Below are 13,186 nucleotides of genomic sequence, written 5' to 3' on the forward strand. Positions count from 1 at the left end.
TGAGCACTGGTCCTGTTCTGATTTTTAGTTTTGCATATGTCTAAATCAGAAAAATTTTTATAAAGGGTGTTACCCGTCAAGGGCTGGACAGTGAAGGCATCTAGCGTTTTTTTTTTTTTTTTTTTTTTTTTTTTTTTTTTTTTTTTTTTTTTTTTTTTTTTTTTTTTTTTTTTTTTTTTTTGGGCGGCTGGCTGGTATGGGGATCTGAACCCTTGACCTTGGTGTTATCAGCACCACGCTCTCCCAGGTGAGCCACTGGCCAGCCCCCGGAAAGCATCTGGCTTTGACCAGACATACTACTTAGGGCAGAAGAGCAAAAGCCAGCAGACATTACCTTAATGCTCTGGGCTAACCAAGTGAAAGCCCTGCAGTTTCACGTATTGTGTTTCCTAATAATCAAATACCCACTTAATGTTCTGTTCCCCTAAGATGGAATTATACTAACTGATATATCTGTGCTTTAAGGATATGGAAATATACTATTTCAGTGTTAGCTCTGGTTTGGGGATCACATGTGGGATGTAATTTGTCGTGGAGCAGATAGGTAAAAAAATCAACAGGTAAGAAGACAGATTGAATCAGCAGCAAGAGAACAATATTATCAGCAGAGCACAGTTTTTAAAATTAAAAACAAAAAATAAGAAACAGCTGCACAAAAATGTTTTTGTGTAGGTTACCCTGATTGTTTCAAAAAGAATCTAAGGCAATTGACTCAAATGTATATATTACAATAGCCCTAAAAAAGTGGACAAATTGGTGAAGGGAAAGTAAGAGTAGGAAAAATAAAGTGGGGTATATGTGTTTGTGTGTTAGTAGTCAAAACAGGTAAGATGTCTGTAATTTGTTGGGGGTAGGGGCAGGAATTTAGCTGTAAGCTGTTCAGTAGACACTGTGAGGATGGAAATTCAATCTACTACTGAAGAGCTATGTCCCCAAGACCAGACCAAAGTAATGACTCAGGGATGTACAAGCACCAGTGGTATGACCCCTGGGAAGGGTCACATGTGGCTCACCCAGGGAACTGAGGGGAGTGCTGTGAGCAACTTCCTTAACAGCAGCTCTGCCTAAGGTTGTTTCTTAAAACTCTCCCCAGTCAAGATGAAGGCATAACACCATAATAGGGCTTAGGAAAAGCAGTTTTACAAAATCAGAAGTAAAAGTTGCAAACCAAAAAGAAAGATATTGGAATGATATGGGAGACCAGCTGAAATGGGGCAAAACTGTAAGCAGAGCTGACTCGGCCAAATACACCTGAACAGCTGAGAGCACTGGCTTTCCCTTGAAACAGAGATTTTTTTTTTTTTAAAGCCAAGATCAATCTGCAGGGAACTCTGAGGACTTATTTTCAATTATATGACTTAAGAAGCTAAATGACCTTCTTGAGCACTTTTCCAGGTCTCTGACTGTATCTCTCTATTATAAATCTGCATTAACTTTAATGCATCTATGATGGTCTCAAATACGGGGAAAAATCAAGGGTGAGGTGAGGGAGGTTTAGATAGATCTCAAATAGAAAAAGGTTAGCAAGAAAATTAATGTGCAAAACTAGTTATTTGACGCTGAAGTTATATTCAGTTACCAGATTTTCTGTTAGTTATCATGTAAGACTGCATTACCTAAGCCAGAGATGAGAGGAAGAAATGTGGGCTTTCACATTTGCTGTGCCTAATTTGAAATGTCTTCTAGGATGGCATGTTTAAATTGTTCCTATATGGTATTTTGTTTTATTTATTTTTTAAAAAGATGACCAGTAAGGGGATCTTAACCCTTGACTTGGTGTTGTCAGCACCACATTCTCCCAAGTGAGCTAACCAGCCATCACTATACAGGGATCCGAACCCACGGCCTTGGTGTTATCAGTACCACACTCTCCCAAGTGAGCCATGGGCCAGCCCTCCTATATGGTATTTAAAAAATCAACATTGTCTCAAATTCCAATTTATTTGGGCAGAATATGATTCTATTTCTGCCTTTTGGGTCACTTTTTAATGTGTTTAAAGAAGAAATTTCATGTGTTTAAAGCAGAATTTTTTTTAGCTGAGCTAAAAGACAACCTGGCTATTTGATTATCCTCTCAAATGAAGGAAGCACTGTACACAGCATACTCTATCAGCCACAATGGAGGAACTTACTAGTGGGGTGATTTTGCCTAAATAATCTTCAGTGAAATGATCAACCATGTTAGCATTTATATAAGATAATTAGATCCAGGAGTTAATATTCTCTGAAAATCATTAGGGGAAGTGGACAGTTCTCTAGGAGCTGAAGCTAATATTTTGGGCTGTTTGTAATTTAATAATAGCAGAAAATTTATTAAACAACCTATTTCTGCCATTCCCAGAAGACTTAAAACCATCTTATGAGAGGACAGAACTTAACCAAATCAGGGGAAAAGACCACTGATCTCAGACTTCAGTCTGCCTCTTACAATCATAGAACTCCAAAGGAGGAGGACTCAGGCACCAATAGATTTAGTCAGTAAAATCCCACCCCGCTTTTGGGTGGCCTTTAAAGCCCAGGAACCAGTACATCCTACTCTTGCCTTACAGAGTGATATCTAACCCAGACACAAAAACATCTATCTTTCCTAGGCTGCTATGGCCATAGAATTGCTTCTAGACTGATTTTCCTGGACGAGAAAGCACAGGTTAGAAAATGAGAGGAACCCAGATGATAAGGGTCAACAGAAATGACAATTTCCTCAAACTACCAGAGAGAGCCATCTGCAACCACATGTCATTTAAACATGCTGACCAGATTTCAAAGAGCAGAAGTCTCCAAGTGAAGTGGCACCAGGCAGTTGCAGAAGAGAGGTTATTTTGAATGAAGCAGCAATTAAAAAGGGTTTATTGCCTACCTGATGAGAGACTCTAGAATGGCGGGGGTGGGACCTTTCTGGAACTCCAGTTCTTTGTAGTGTAGTGCTTTGGCATATGCTCGGCATTTGGCAGCTCTCTCACCCAGTAGAACAATGCCATTGTCATCTCTCAGTGGCAGGGGGCCCTAGAGGAGAGCAAAACCCCACAGCATAGAAAATTGACAGATGGGCACTAATAAGAGAGGGCTGGATGGATGCTTCTCCCCTCCCACCAGCTGGTTCCCTGCCAGCCTCCATCTGGATAACCGGGAAAAGTTTCACCTTGTCACTGTGCTCCATGAATTCAGCCAAGTTTAAGAGGGTTTGCGTGACTTCCGCGATGTCTTGTGAGGTGAGGGCCAACTCGATGCTTCTGATGAGCTCATCCTGCTGGTCTTCATTCAGTTCAGACCAGCAAGAAACAAATGCAGCATTGAAGAGATCCCTGAGGAGAGTGGAGAAAGATGCTGGAAACCTCTCATGCCTCTGCCTGGTGCCACAAAGTTACACCTGTCAATCTGCTCCTGGCGTCACTGATTTTGGTTCTACAGACCAGTGCTATCCAATAGAACTTTATGGAAATGGTCTATATTGTTCCTGTCCAATATGGTAGCCATTGGTCATTAAGCACTTGAATTGTGGTAAGTGACTGAGGAACTGAATTTTAGATTTTATTTAATGTTAATTAAATTAAAATAACCACACATGGCTAGTGACTACTGTAACTTACAGTACAGGTATAGACACTGTGATATACAGGGGATTGGGAGAGGGAGGGAATGGAAAAGAGCAGAGCAAAGTAACTTGTCTCCACAGGCATATTTCCTGGCAGTTTTTGCATCATTTCTCTTCACCGGAGGGGATGAACAGAAAGGAGACTTCTAACACTGAAGCTGGTATTAACAGATTCAGAAAATAATAATCTTCAAATGATTCTTAAGATCTTTCTTGGGCAGTGTCCAAATTCTGAAGAACAGAAATGGCAAGGGCAGCATTTCCTATTGCCTTCCAAATATAACCAGAATCCTTAGTTAGATGGTCATTAAAAAATGACAACAGAACTTAAGAAACTAGAAGCATTAGCAAATAGAATCTAAGTCCAGAAGTCTTGAAAGATTCTCTAAGCCAATCTCTAACAGCTGGGGCCTTACAAAGGCCTGGAACCAGATGTGCCATTTCTAAGATTACTACAACTACTTTAAATCATTACAGCATCACATGGATGGACATATTTGTCACCCCTGACATCTAACTTTGATCCTATCCCTCCCTTTTTTGGTGAATGTGGGGTAAGGGGAGTTGGAAACTATAAGATATGCCTGTAATGGATGGGTTTAGCAACAGATGCCTCTGTATCTACTTTTTATTACATATTAAAAGGTGAAGTTAGATCAATGTGTATAATTTTGGAATCTGACAGAGAAAAGAAAATATGAAATTCAAAGGATAACATAAAGACCAAAAGAAGTCCTGTGTAAATTAAGAAACAACCTTTCCTGATCTAGGTCAGAGGTTATATGGGATCCCAAATAAACATATTTGGGACTAAGGGGATAAATACATATGTGTATATTTACCACAAGCCTCCTTTTTTTTTTTTTTTTTAAAGATGACCGGTAAGGGGATCTTAACCCTTGACTTGGTGTGGTCAGCACCACGCTCACCCAGTGAGCCAACCGGCCATCCCTATATAGGATCCGAACCCATGGCCTTGGTGTTATCAGCACCACACTCTCCCGAGTGAGCCACAGGCCGGTCCCCACAAGCCTCTTTTAAATGACACTGTGCTCAGAGGTGACTTGTGCAAAAGAGAAGTATAGAACATCAGCTGAGCATATGAAACCTGTACACTATGGAAATAGGGAAGTTCTAGAAACTATTTTGAAAGTCTTAAAATAAAACTTGAAAGAAATTAGAGGAACCAAATCATGGTATCAAAGCAATAATCTCAGGGACCATCAGAACTCCTGCTAAATACACATCATAACAGCAAACCTGCTGTGTTAATAAAAGTGAAATGAAATGCCTTGCTTTTTGTTTCTTGCTAATAAGAAGGGTTGTTGATTAAATCACCATTTTATGTCTCATTATGAATAATAAATTCCCCTGTAGAAAAATCTGGAAAATAGAGAAAAGAATAAAAAGGAAGAAAATCATTTCTTAAACCTTCCTACTTAGAGATAACCATTGCCGGACTACTTTCTAATATTTATTCTATGTACACATATTTTTAATAGTTGAAATCAAACATGCCATTTTACATTCCATTTTATTAAATTATGTTATACTATAAATTTTTCATAAGCATTAAAAATTTTTATAAACCGTATTTTATTTTACTGTATTTATTTATTTTTTGGTAGCTGGCCAACATGGGGAACTGAACCCTTGACCTTGGTGTTATGAGGCTGAGTTCTAACCAACTGAGCTAACTGGCTAGCTGTAAACCAAATTTTAAATGGCTATTTAAGATTTACTATTTAAAATTATATTGTTTATGGCAAATTCTATTTCCAAAGATGGCTCCGACAGTATCTCCCGTTTCATATGCTCTCGAAAAATCTTGCTGCTCCTCTATCAAGAGGGAGCATCCATGTCTCCTTCCCTGAGTGGCCGTTTATGACTGCCTTGAGCAACAGAGTAAGGCAGAAGTAACACTATGTACTTCCCCAGCTAGATCATAAAAATACATGTCCTTCCATGTTGTTCTCTTGGGGCACTCACTCTTGAACCCAGCAACCTTCTGTGAAAAAGCCCAAGCAACCTATGGGAGTGGTCCACATGGATAGGAACCAAGGCCCCCAGCCACAGCTGAGTTCCCACTGGATAGTCAGCCCCAACTTGCCAGACATGCCAGCGAGCCATCTTGAAAGTGGATCCTCTACTGAAACCACCCCCTCTGACACCATGTGGAGCAGAGGAAAGTTTCCCCACAAGTTCTCCCAAACTTCAGATTCATGAGCAAAATAAATGACTGTTGTTTTAGATCACCAAGTTTTGCATTATTTGTAATGCAGAATAAATAATTAGAATATTATTAATATTGGAAACAGGTTACATTCAATTATTACTTAGTTGTTTTCAGAGTTGTAAATAACTTTGTTATTAAAATTTTGGACCTAAATCTACTAAGGAAAGGTATTTATCTGTGGTCTACTAGCAAGGTTAAGATGGCTGCTCTTCCTATAATATGAGCATGTTCAATTTGCCTTTTTCTTTCTTTTTGTCCACAAGTTCGCAAAATTAAAAATATTAGCCATTTTACTACTACTTCTAATAAAAATTAACTCGTATATGTTATTTTCTATGTGCTGATCCTCTCCATCCCAGTCTGAAGCTCTAACACATTATACCTGGCCATCGGGTTGTAGGCCTGTGCCAGGGCCCAGCATGAACGCAGGGAGGGTGACGAGGAGTCCTTCAGCAACTCCAGGCTCAGCCGTCTCAGCCATTCCAGCCAGTCATCTTTGGAGACCCTCCTGGCAGCTCCCCAGGCCTGCCAGGTGCCAACAGAAAACCATCAGCTTCAAGGGCCAATTGTAAAGAGCACTCATCTGTTTAATAATTGTTCTACTTCTTTGATTTATAAAATTATACCTCTCATGATAAAATTCCTCCTGGGCACAAATACAAAAGAGTAATATTTAATTTGAAGCCATAAAGCAAAAGCAGCAACCTCTGGAACATACCTCAATATAGAAAAAGCCTGTTTTACAACTTGTTTGTGTTGGACTCTGACCATCAGCAAAGCAGAGAGCTCTACAGAACCAGAATGGATGGGGAATGTCACACTCAGAGAGCACTCAACAAAACCTAATGGCCTCTAGTAGTGCGTGAAGGGAGCTGGGTACTCTCTGTGTATTAGGACACTGGCTCTTCTGACAATGAAGAGTCACACAGGAAGAAGAAAAATGCTCAGGTTCACACCATCAGGAATCATGTTACAACCATGTGAGCAGTGAGCCCAAGCACATGGCACTAGGAAAGAACAAGAAAAAAGGAGTTTGAACAGATTTGATTTCTTCTCTCTAATTTATCCCTCCAACTGCCCTCAAAACTCTGAACTCTCCAGGCATCAAGAGTTACTACCAGGGACAGCTTAGGTGGATGGATAGAAAGACTCGAGTTCTGGAGAGAGGCAGTATATTGTAGTAGTGGCCAACAGCCATACCCTGGAGCTCAATGGCTTGAGTGCAAATCCCAGTTATATAACTTATTGGCTCTCTGATCTTCAGGAAGTCACTTAACTCCTCTATCTCGGTTTTCTCATCTGTAAAGTGAGAGTGACGGTTTCTGCTTTATAGTATGTTTTAAGGATTAAGTAAATTAATAAATATAACGAATTTATAACAGTGCTTGGCACAAAGTTAGTGCTGTGTACATGAGTGCCTATTTCTCTGAAGTTAGAAACACCTGGCTGGGATCCTGGCTCTGCCACTCAACGCTGTAAAACCCTAAGCAAATTACTTGTATATGTTGCATCTGAGCCTCCGACTTCCTCATCTAGAAATAATGTATCTAAAGGGCCTAGCTGGAGTGAGCAAAAAATGGGTGCAATTATTATCAAAATGACATTTCTTTAAACTGGCCTAGCCCTAATTACTAAATTCTTAATTTAAAAAATACGTTATTAAAAGATTTTTCCAGGGTTGGCCGGTTAACTCAGTGGGTTAGAGTGTAGTGCTGATCACACCAAGTCCAAGGTTTGATCCCTGTAATGGTCAGCTGCCAAAAAAAAAAAAAAAAAAAAAAAAAAAAGATCTTCCCAGCTGACCAGACATATCAATTCTCTCTAAACAGGGGAAATCATGTAAGTTAAAGCAAAAGTTCTCAAACTTTGGACTAGTGAAGTGGTCCAGGGAATAAAAGGACCTTCATGTGCTATACCACCTAATCATCATCGACTCAACCATCACCTCCCTGGGATAAACTGGAGATTTGCTGCTAATTCTGAAAAGCTGCCAATGAGGGACATTACATAAACTATTATTTTATATCAGGAACCAAAGCAGAGATACAGCAAGAGAGGAACTAAATAATTATCACTGACCATACAATGAGAACCTGAAGGAGAAGGAAGAGTGAGACTTGATTTTTAGACCCTGTTCTGTTCCATTTCACCCAACAGTGTTTCGTATCTAGTCTCACTTTTCCTTCTCCTTCAGGTTCCCATTGTATGGTCAGTGATAATTATTTAGTTCCTTTCTTGTTGTATCTCTACTTTGGCTCCTGACATAAAATAATAGTTTATGTAATGTCACTCATTACCAAGTTTATGTAATGTCACTCATCACCAAGTCCTTTTCTGTCCATAGATTTCTGGCTTCTTACCCACACAATGGGTCTGTGCATAGCTTCACTGTATTACATAGTACTTTAAAAGTTGGACATAGGGCTGGCCTGTGGCTCACTCGGGAGAGTGCAGTGCAGCTAACACCAAGGCCACGGGTTTGGATCCTTAAAAAAAAAAAAAAAAGTTGGACATAAACAAGGAAGTATTACTAATTTCTTTCTCCCTCTAATTATGTGAGGTTGAGTCTGGATAAGGCAGCAATAATTTAACACAGTGGTTAAGAGAGTGGACTCTAGAGTCATACTACCTAGTCTAAATCCTGGCTCCACCATTTACTAGTAGACACTGAGCAAATTATTTAACCTTTCAGTGCTTCAAGGTCCACATCTATAATATGGGGACAGCAATGACAGCACTCATAGGATTATTGTGATGATTAACTGAGTTAATATACATAAAGTGCTCATAACACTGGTACGTGGAAAGCACTCAACAAATGTTAGTTGTTGTTGACATCAATTATTACTATTTAATAAATGGCAGTAAATAGGTCTTCAGAAATATCATAGATTAATGGACAACTGCACAATCTATCAAACAGGCCAAACCCCCCACATGGTCCTTTCCCCCATGCTCTTTAAAACAAACTTCCTTAGCCAGCTGCCAAAAGCAAAAACAAAAAACAAAGCCATAATCACCTCCCAATTCTCTGGGTTCTGCAATAACTGTATAAAAATAGACCAGTGTCCTTTTGCTAACCACCCTCTAATGACTGCTTCATCTGGTGACACCAGTGCATGTTCACGAAATGCCAGCTTATTTACTGTGAAGGTAAGACCAAATGGATTGTCATAAGATAGTAAAGCTCCTGAAAATTCTGGAAAGCTCTCTAGAGGTATATGAGGATACTTCAAAAAGTTCGTGGGGGACTGGCCTATTAGCTCACTTGGTTACAGTGTGGTGCTTGATAACACCAAGGTCAAGGGTTCAGATCCCTGTACTGGCCAGTTGCCAAAAAGAAAAAAAAAAAAAAAATTGTGGAGAAACAGAATTAAAAGATAATATGAATCTTTCCATGAACTTTTTGAAGTACCCTTGTATATAAATGGTTTTTATGTTTTCTGTCCCATGTAAATCCTCTATTAGCACAGTCAATAGAACAGTGACTGAGGTGGCAAATTGTTATTTTGAAAGCTCATTAAAACTGAGAAATAGACCAATTCCTAATTATCATTACATGATTATGTGGAAGAACAATTCACTTTTTGATGAAATGAATCCAAAAATCAGCTATAGAGGATTTTGCTTACGTTTTTAAAAACTGATCTATTCTTTCAGGTGATTTTTCCCAGTCCTGGGTAGAAAGAAAAACCTCCCGGAAGCAAATTGGACTACTGGGGAATTTGCTAAAATAGAGAGAACAAAGCTCTAAAGCAGGGTGGACAGCTGCCTGGTTGGAAGGACATTCTGAACCTAGACATGCTGAAAACATCTGGGTGGAAATGTGCACCTGGCCTCCTTGCCTGCTCCTTTTCTCAAGTGTGAGTTGTCAGCAGGGTGGTCTCAATAACTGCCTGGGAATGCCAGGTGACTGATGACCTTTCTCTTCTTCCTGAAGTCAGACTAGCAGTTACAAAATCCCCAGAGGGAAAGCAGAATCAATCCTGACCCAGGGATATTTTACCACGTTTATCTAAAATCAGCAAGTATTTCTTAACAGTGGTCCATGCGGGTAAAGACTCTAACACAATAGTTAGTATTTTGAAGCTGGGTTTGAGCACACACATTCACACACACAGAACTATATTCAAATCTGTATGAGCAGGTCAGCTGGGACAGACCCACCAAGTTCTTTACCTCTATCTGCTGCTACACATGAAGTGTAGCTGCTGTGGGTCAACTGCTAATAAATGAAGAATAACACCATGTTGAAATCCAAATTGGGAGCTGCTTATAGTCACCAGAAGCACCAAAGACTAATGTCAAATGGTGGAAAATATTTATTTAAAAGTTAATGAAGTAACTATGATTATTCTGCTCAGATTCACTAGTGATGTTTTGAAACTGCCTGTTTTTAGGGGGATGGTGCCATGAGCCATCCTGCTATAGGGAATGGCATGGGAGCCTGAGGAGTGATACCCCTTGTTCAGCAGGCTGCAGAGGGTCTCTATGTGCGGCACAGCTCCTTGGAGATTTCCTGTTTGTTTCACCTTTACTTGACAAGGCTTTTCAGAATTAAAAGCCTAACTTTTTGGCTTAGTGTGGCTTTGGGGGATTCCAAGGGCCTTGGAATTTCTCAAAGCCATACTAGCATGTCCTTCGGAAGATTCCAAGGGCCCTGGGGTTTCTCAAAGGACATGTTAAAAATACATCAAAATTAATTGGCTTATTTAGAAGGCATTGTCCGTACTAGAGGTGTTTTTGATGTATGTTCCTGGTATGGGTTGGCTTGATTTAATTTTGTTATTGATCTTTCCTATTAGTAATGTATGCATTGACCCATTGTGGCTGTGGTCATGCTCTTGTACGTGTGGAATGAAGTTGTTATGTTGGAATTTTATCCATGTTCCCCAGGGAGTCGGTGGGTCCAAGTGCAGTGGTGTTTACAACTAATTGATCACAACTAGTTACAGATTTTTTTGTTTCTTCCCCATTCCCAGTTTCACTTGATTTACCAAGAACATGTTGTTTCCTTAGTAATAATAAGAATGATATAGTGTGTTTTTGTTAGCTTGAGTAGGATCATTTAATTTTTCACTTTGTTCCTTGTACTGTTCCCAGAGTCAATTGGCAAGGAAACAGAAAATTTTGTTATAGAGATGGATAGGTAAAATAGTAGAGATATACAAAGAGGTTTTGATATTAACAGATTTTGTTTAGATTAGTTTAAAGTGTAATTGTTTTTAATAGTAGTACAAAATATAATAGGACATTATAGTTAAGTTTTATTATAAAAAATCATGTTATAGACATTGTTTTGGTTAAGAATTAGAATAATTAATATAAAACATAAAACATTAAATTGTTAAATATAAGTAAGCTTTAATAGAAGTTTAGAATATAAGTTTATGTGTAAGTTTAAAAGGTTAGGACTTATGATTCAAACCAAAAGTCTGACGTCTTTAAGCCAAGCATTCTGCTATTGTATGGTTTCCTGGCCACAAGCCACAGGCTTCGGGGTGAACTAATGATGAGTAGATATTTTTGTCACAGCGTGAGTGCTTTAGAACATTTTGACCTTTCTTTTTCAATAGAAACAAAATAAAAATGTTTTGATTAAAAGATAAACATCATGTCGGGCCGGCCCGGTGGCGCACTGGATAGTGCGCCGCTTGGGAAGCGCGGCGGTGCTCCCGCCCGAGGGTTCGGATCCCACATACAGACCGGTTCCCGCTCACTGGCTGAGCGAGGCGCGGGAGCAACGCCGAGGGTTGCGATCCCGTTGCCGGTCCCGGTCCGGTACGGGGGCGACACTGAGGGTTGCGATCCGTTGCCGGCCACGGAAAAAGACAAAAAAAAAAAAAAAAAGATAAACATCATGTAAAAAATTAAGTAAAAAAATATAAATAAAGCAAGATTCATGTGGTTGTCCACACTTGCACTAGACATCTGTGGCTCGCCTTTCTCTTTTTTCTTCGCTGACACCACACCACCTATTCAGGTCCAACGAATCCTGCAGAGCTGGTCTCTGGCAGGATGGCTTGTGGCAAACACAGTGAAAAGCTGGTCATGTCTCAGGCTTTGGTCAGCAGAAATAATTCAGTACTTACTTACAAAGATCTAAAACCTCACTACTCGAAATGTGGTCCATGAACCAGTCGCATCACATTACCTTGGAGCTTGTCAGAAATGTAGAACATCAGGCTCAACTCAGAGCGCCTACATCAGAATAAGCATTTTAACAAGACTCCAATTGGCAAGCTCAATGAATCTGAAGTTGGAAAAGCACTGCTTTAAAGAGCCTGCATCAGTCTCAGTGCTAACTAGGATATTTACCAGCTTTGTTCCACTCACATAGAAGTAAGAATGTTATCTGCAAAAGGTTCTACTATAAAAGTTCCAAGGGAGCACAAAAGGACACTTTGCTCTCTGTCTCTCCTCTATTACAAAAAAATAAAATCACAATTCAGACACCTGGAAAAAGCCAAAATGACTTAAGTTCACAGTTATCTAGATTTTTGGAAAAACATTTGAGCTGGTTTTTGGTTGGTTTAAACTGAAGGCAGAAAGAACTGAAAGTTTTGAACAAGAGAGAAGAGCAGAGCTCTCCTTTCAGGTCCCCCAGAAACAATGAAACCTGCCTTTTGGAGGTTGATGGTGCTGACGTGCAATTTCTTCATGGGTCCCGTTTCTACTGGTCCACTAGCCAATGCGTCCCCTTGGCCACTCCTCAGCATTCGATGCTGGTAAATCAAAGGGTCCTCCTCTTCATCAGCAAGGGTGTATCCCTGCAAGTAGAAATTTATAGAAAACACCTGCGACTCCACTAGACACTCCCAGTTTAGAAAACATCCTTAAATCTCCCAAGGTTCAGATCTTCTGGAAGAGCCAGAATTTCAACAAGAAGTAAAAAGAAGTAAAAAGATGCATGTACAGAACGAACTATAGGTGGGCTGAATCCCCCACCGTACACCAGTCTTTGCTGGTCACTCCTGTTCACTGACAAGCACTGGCTTAATAGTACAAGCATGTAACCATGCAGCTGGCAAAGATGAGACAACTGTAAGCAAAGATAAAAGTGATGAAGTGTTTAGAGCAAAGGGCAAATAGCCTGCCACCTGTTTTTGTATGGCTCGAGTGCTAAGAAAGATTTTACAATTTTAAACGGTTGAAAAATAAAAACCCAAAGATCACTATTTTGCAACACATGAAGATTATGAGAGAATCAAATTTTGTTGTCCATAAATAAAGTTTTACTGGAATGCAGCTAGGTTCATTCATTTATGTACTGCATCTGGCTGCCTTCAGGCTGCAGTGGCAGAGCAGAGCAGTTGCCACCAAAGACCACATACCCTACAAAGCTGAAGAAACTTACT

The 13,186-nt window shown here is 39.8% G+C and overlaps 1 protein-coding gene across 2 annotated transcripts in view; it reads right to left on the bottom strand.

Moving 5' to 3' along the window:
- Positions 1-13,186, bottom strand: part of MTOR (mechanistic target of rapamycin (serine/threonine kinase)) — a 134,757-nt gene that overhangs the window by 74,190 nt on the left and 47,381 nt on the right. For both annotated transcript variants that reach the window (XM_008585443.1, XM_008585442.1), the window contains exons 25-28: positions 12,452-12,598; positions 6,211-6,353; positions 3,140-3,302; positions 2,858-3,003 (exon numbers count right to left, since the gene is read on the bottom strand). In XM_008585443.1, coding sequence (XP_008583665.1) covers positions 2,858-3,003; positions 3,140-3,302; positions 6,211-6,353; positions 12,452-12,598 — 599 coding nt within the window. The remainder of the gene's footprint in view (positions 1-2,857; positions 3,004-3,139; positions 3,303-6,210; positions 6,354-12,451; positions 12,599-13,186) is intronic.

Source organism: Galeopterus variegatus, unplaced genomic scaffold, assembly GCF_000696425.1.
Source record: "Galeopterus variegatus unplaced genomic scaffold, G_variegatus-3.0.2 Scaffold3572, whole genome shotgun sequence".
Taxonomy (NCBI): Eukaryota; Metazoa; Chordata; class Mammalia; order Dermoptera; family Cynocephalidae; genus Galeopterus; species Galeopterus variegatus.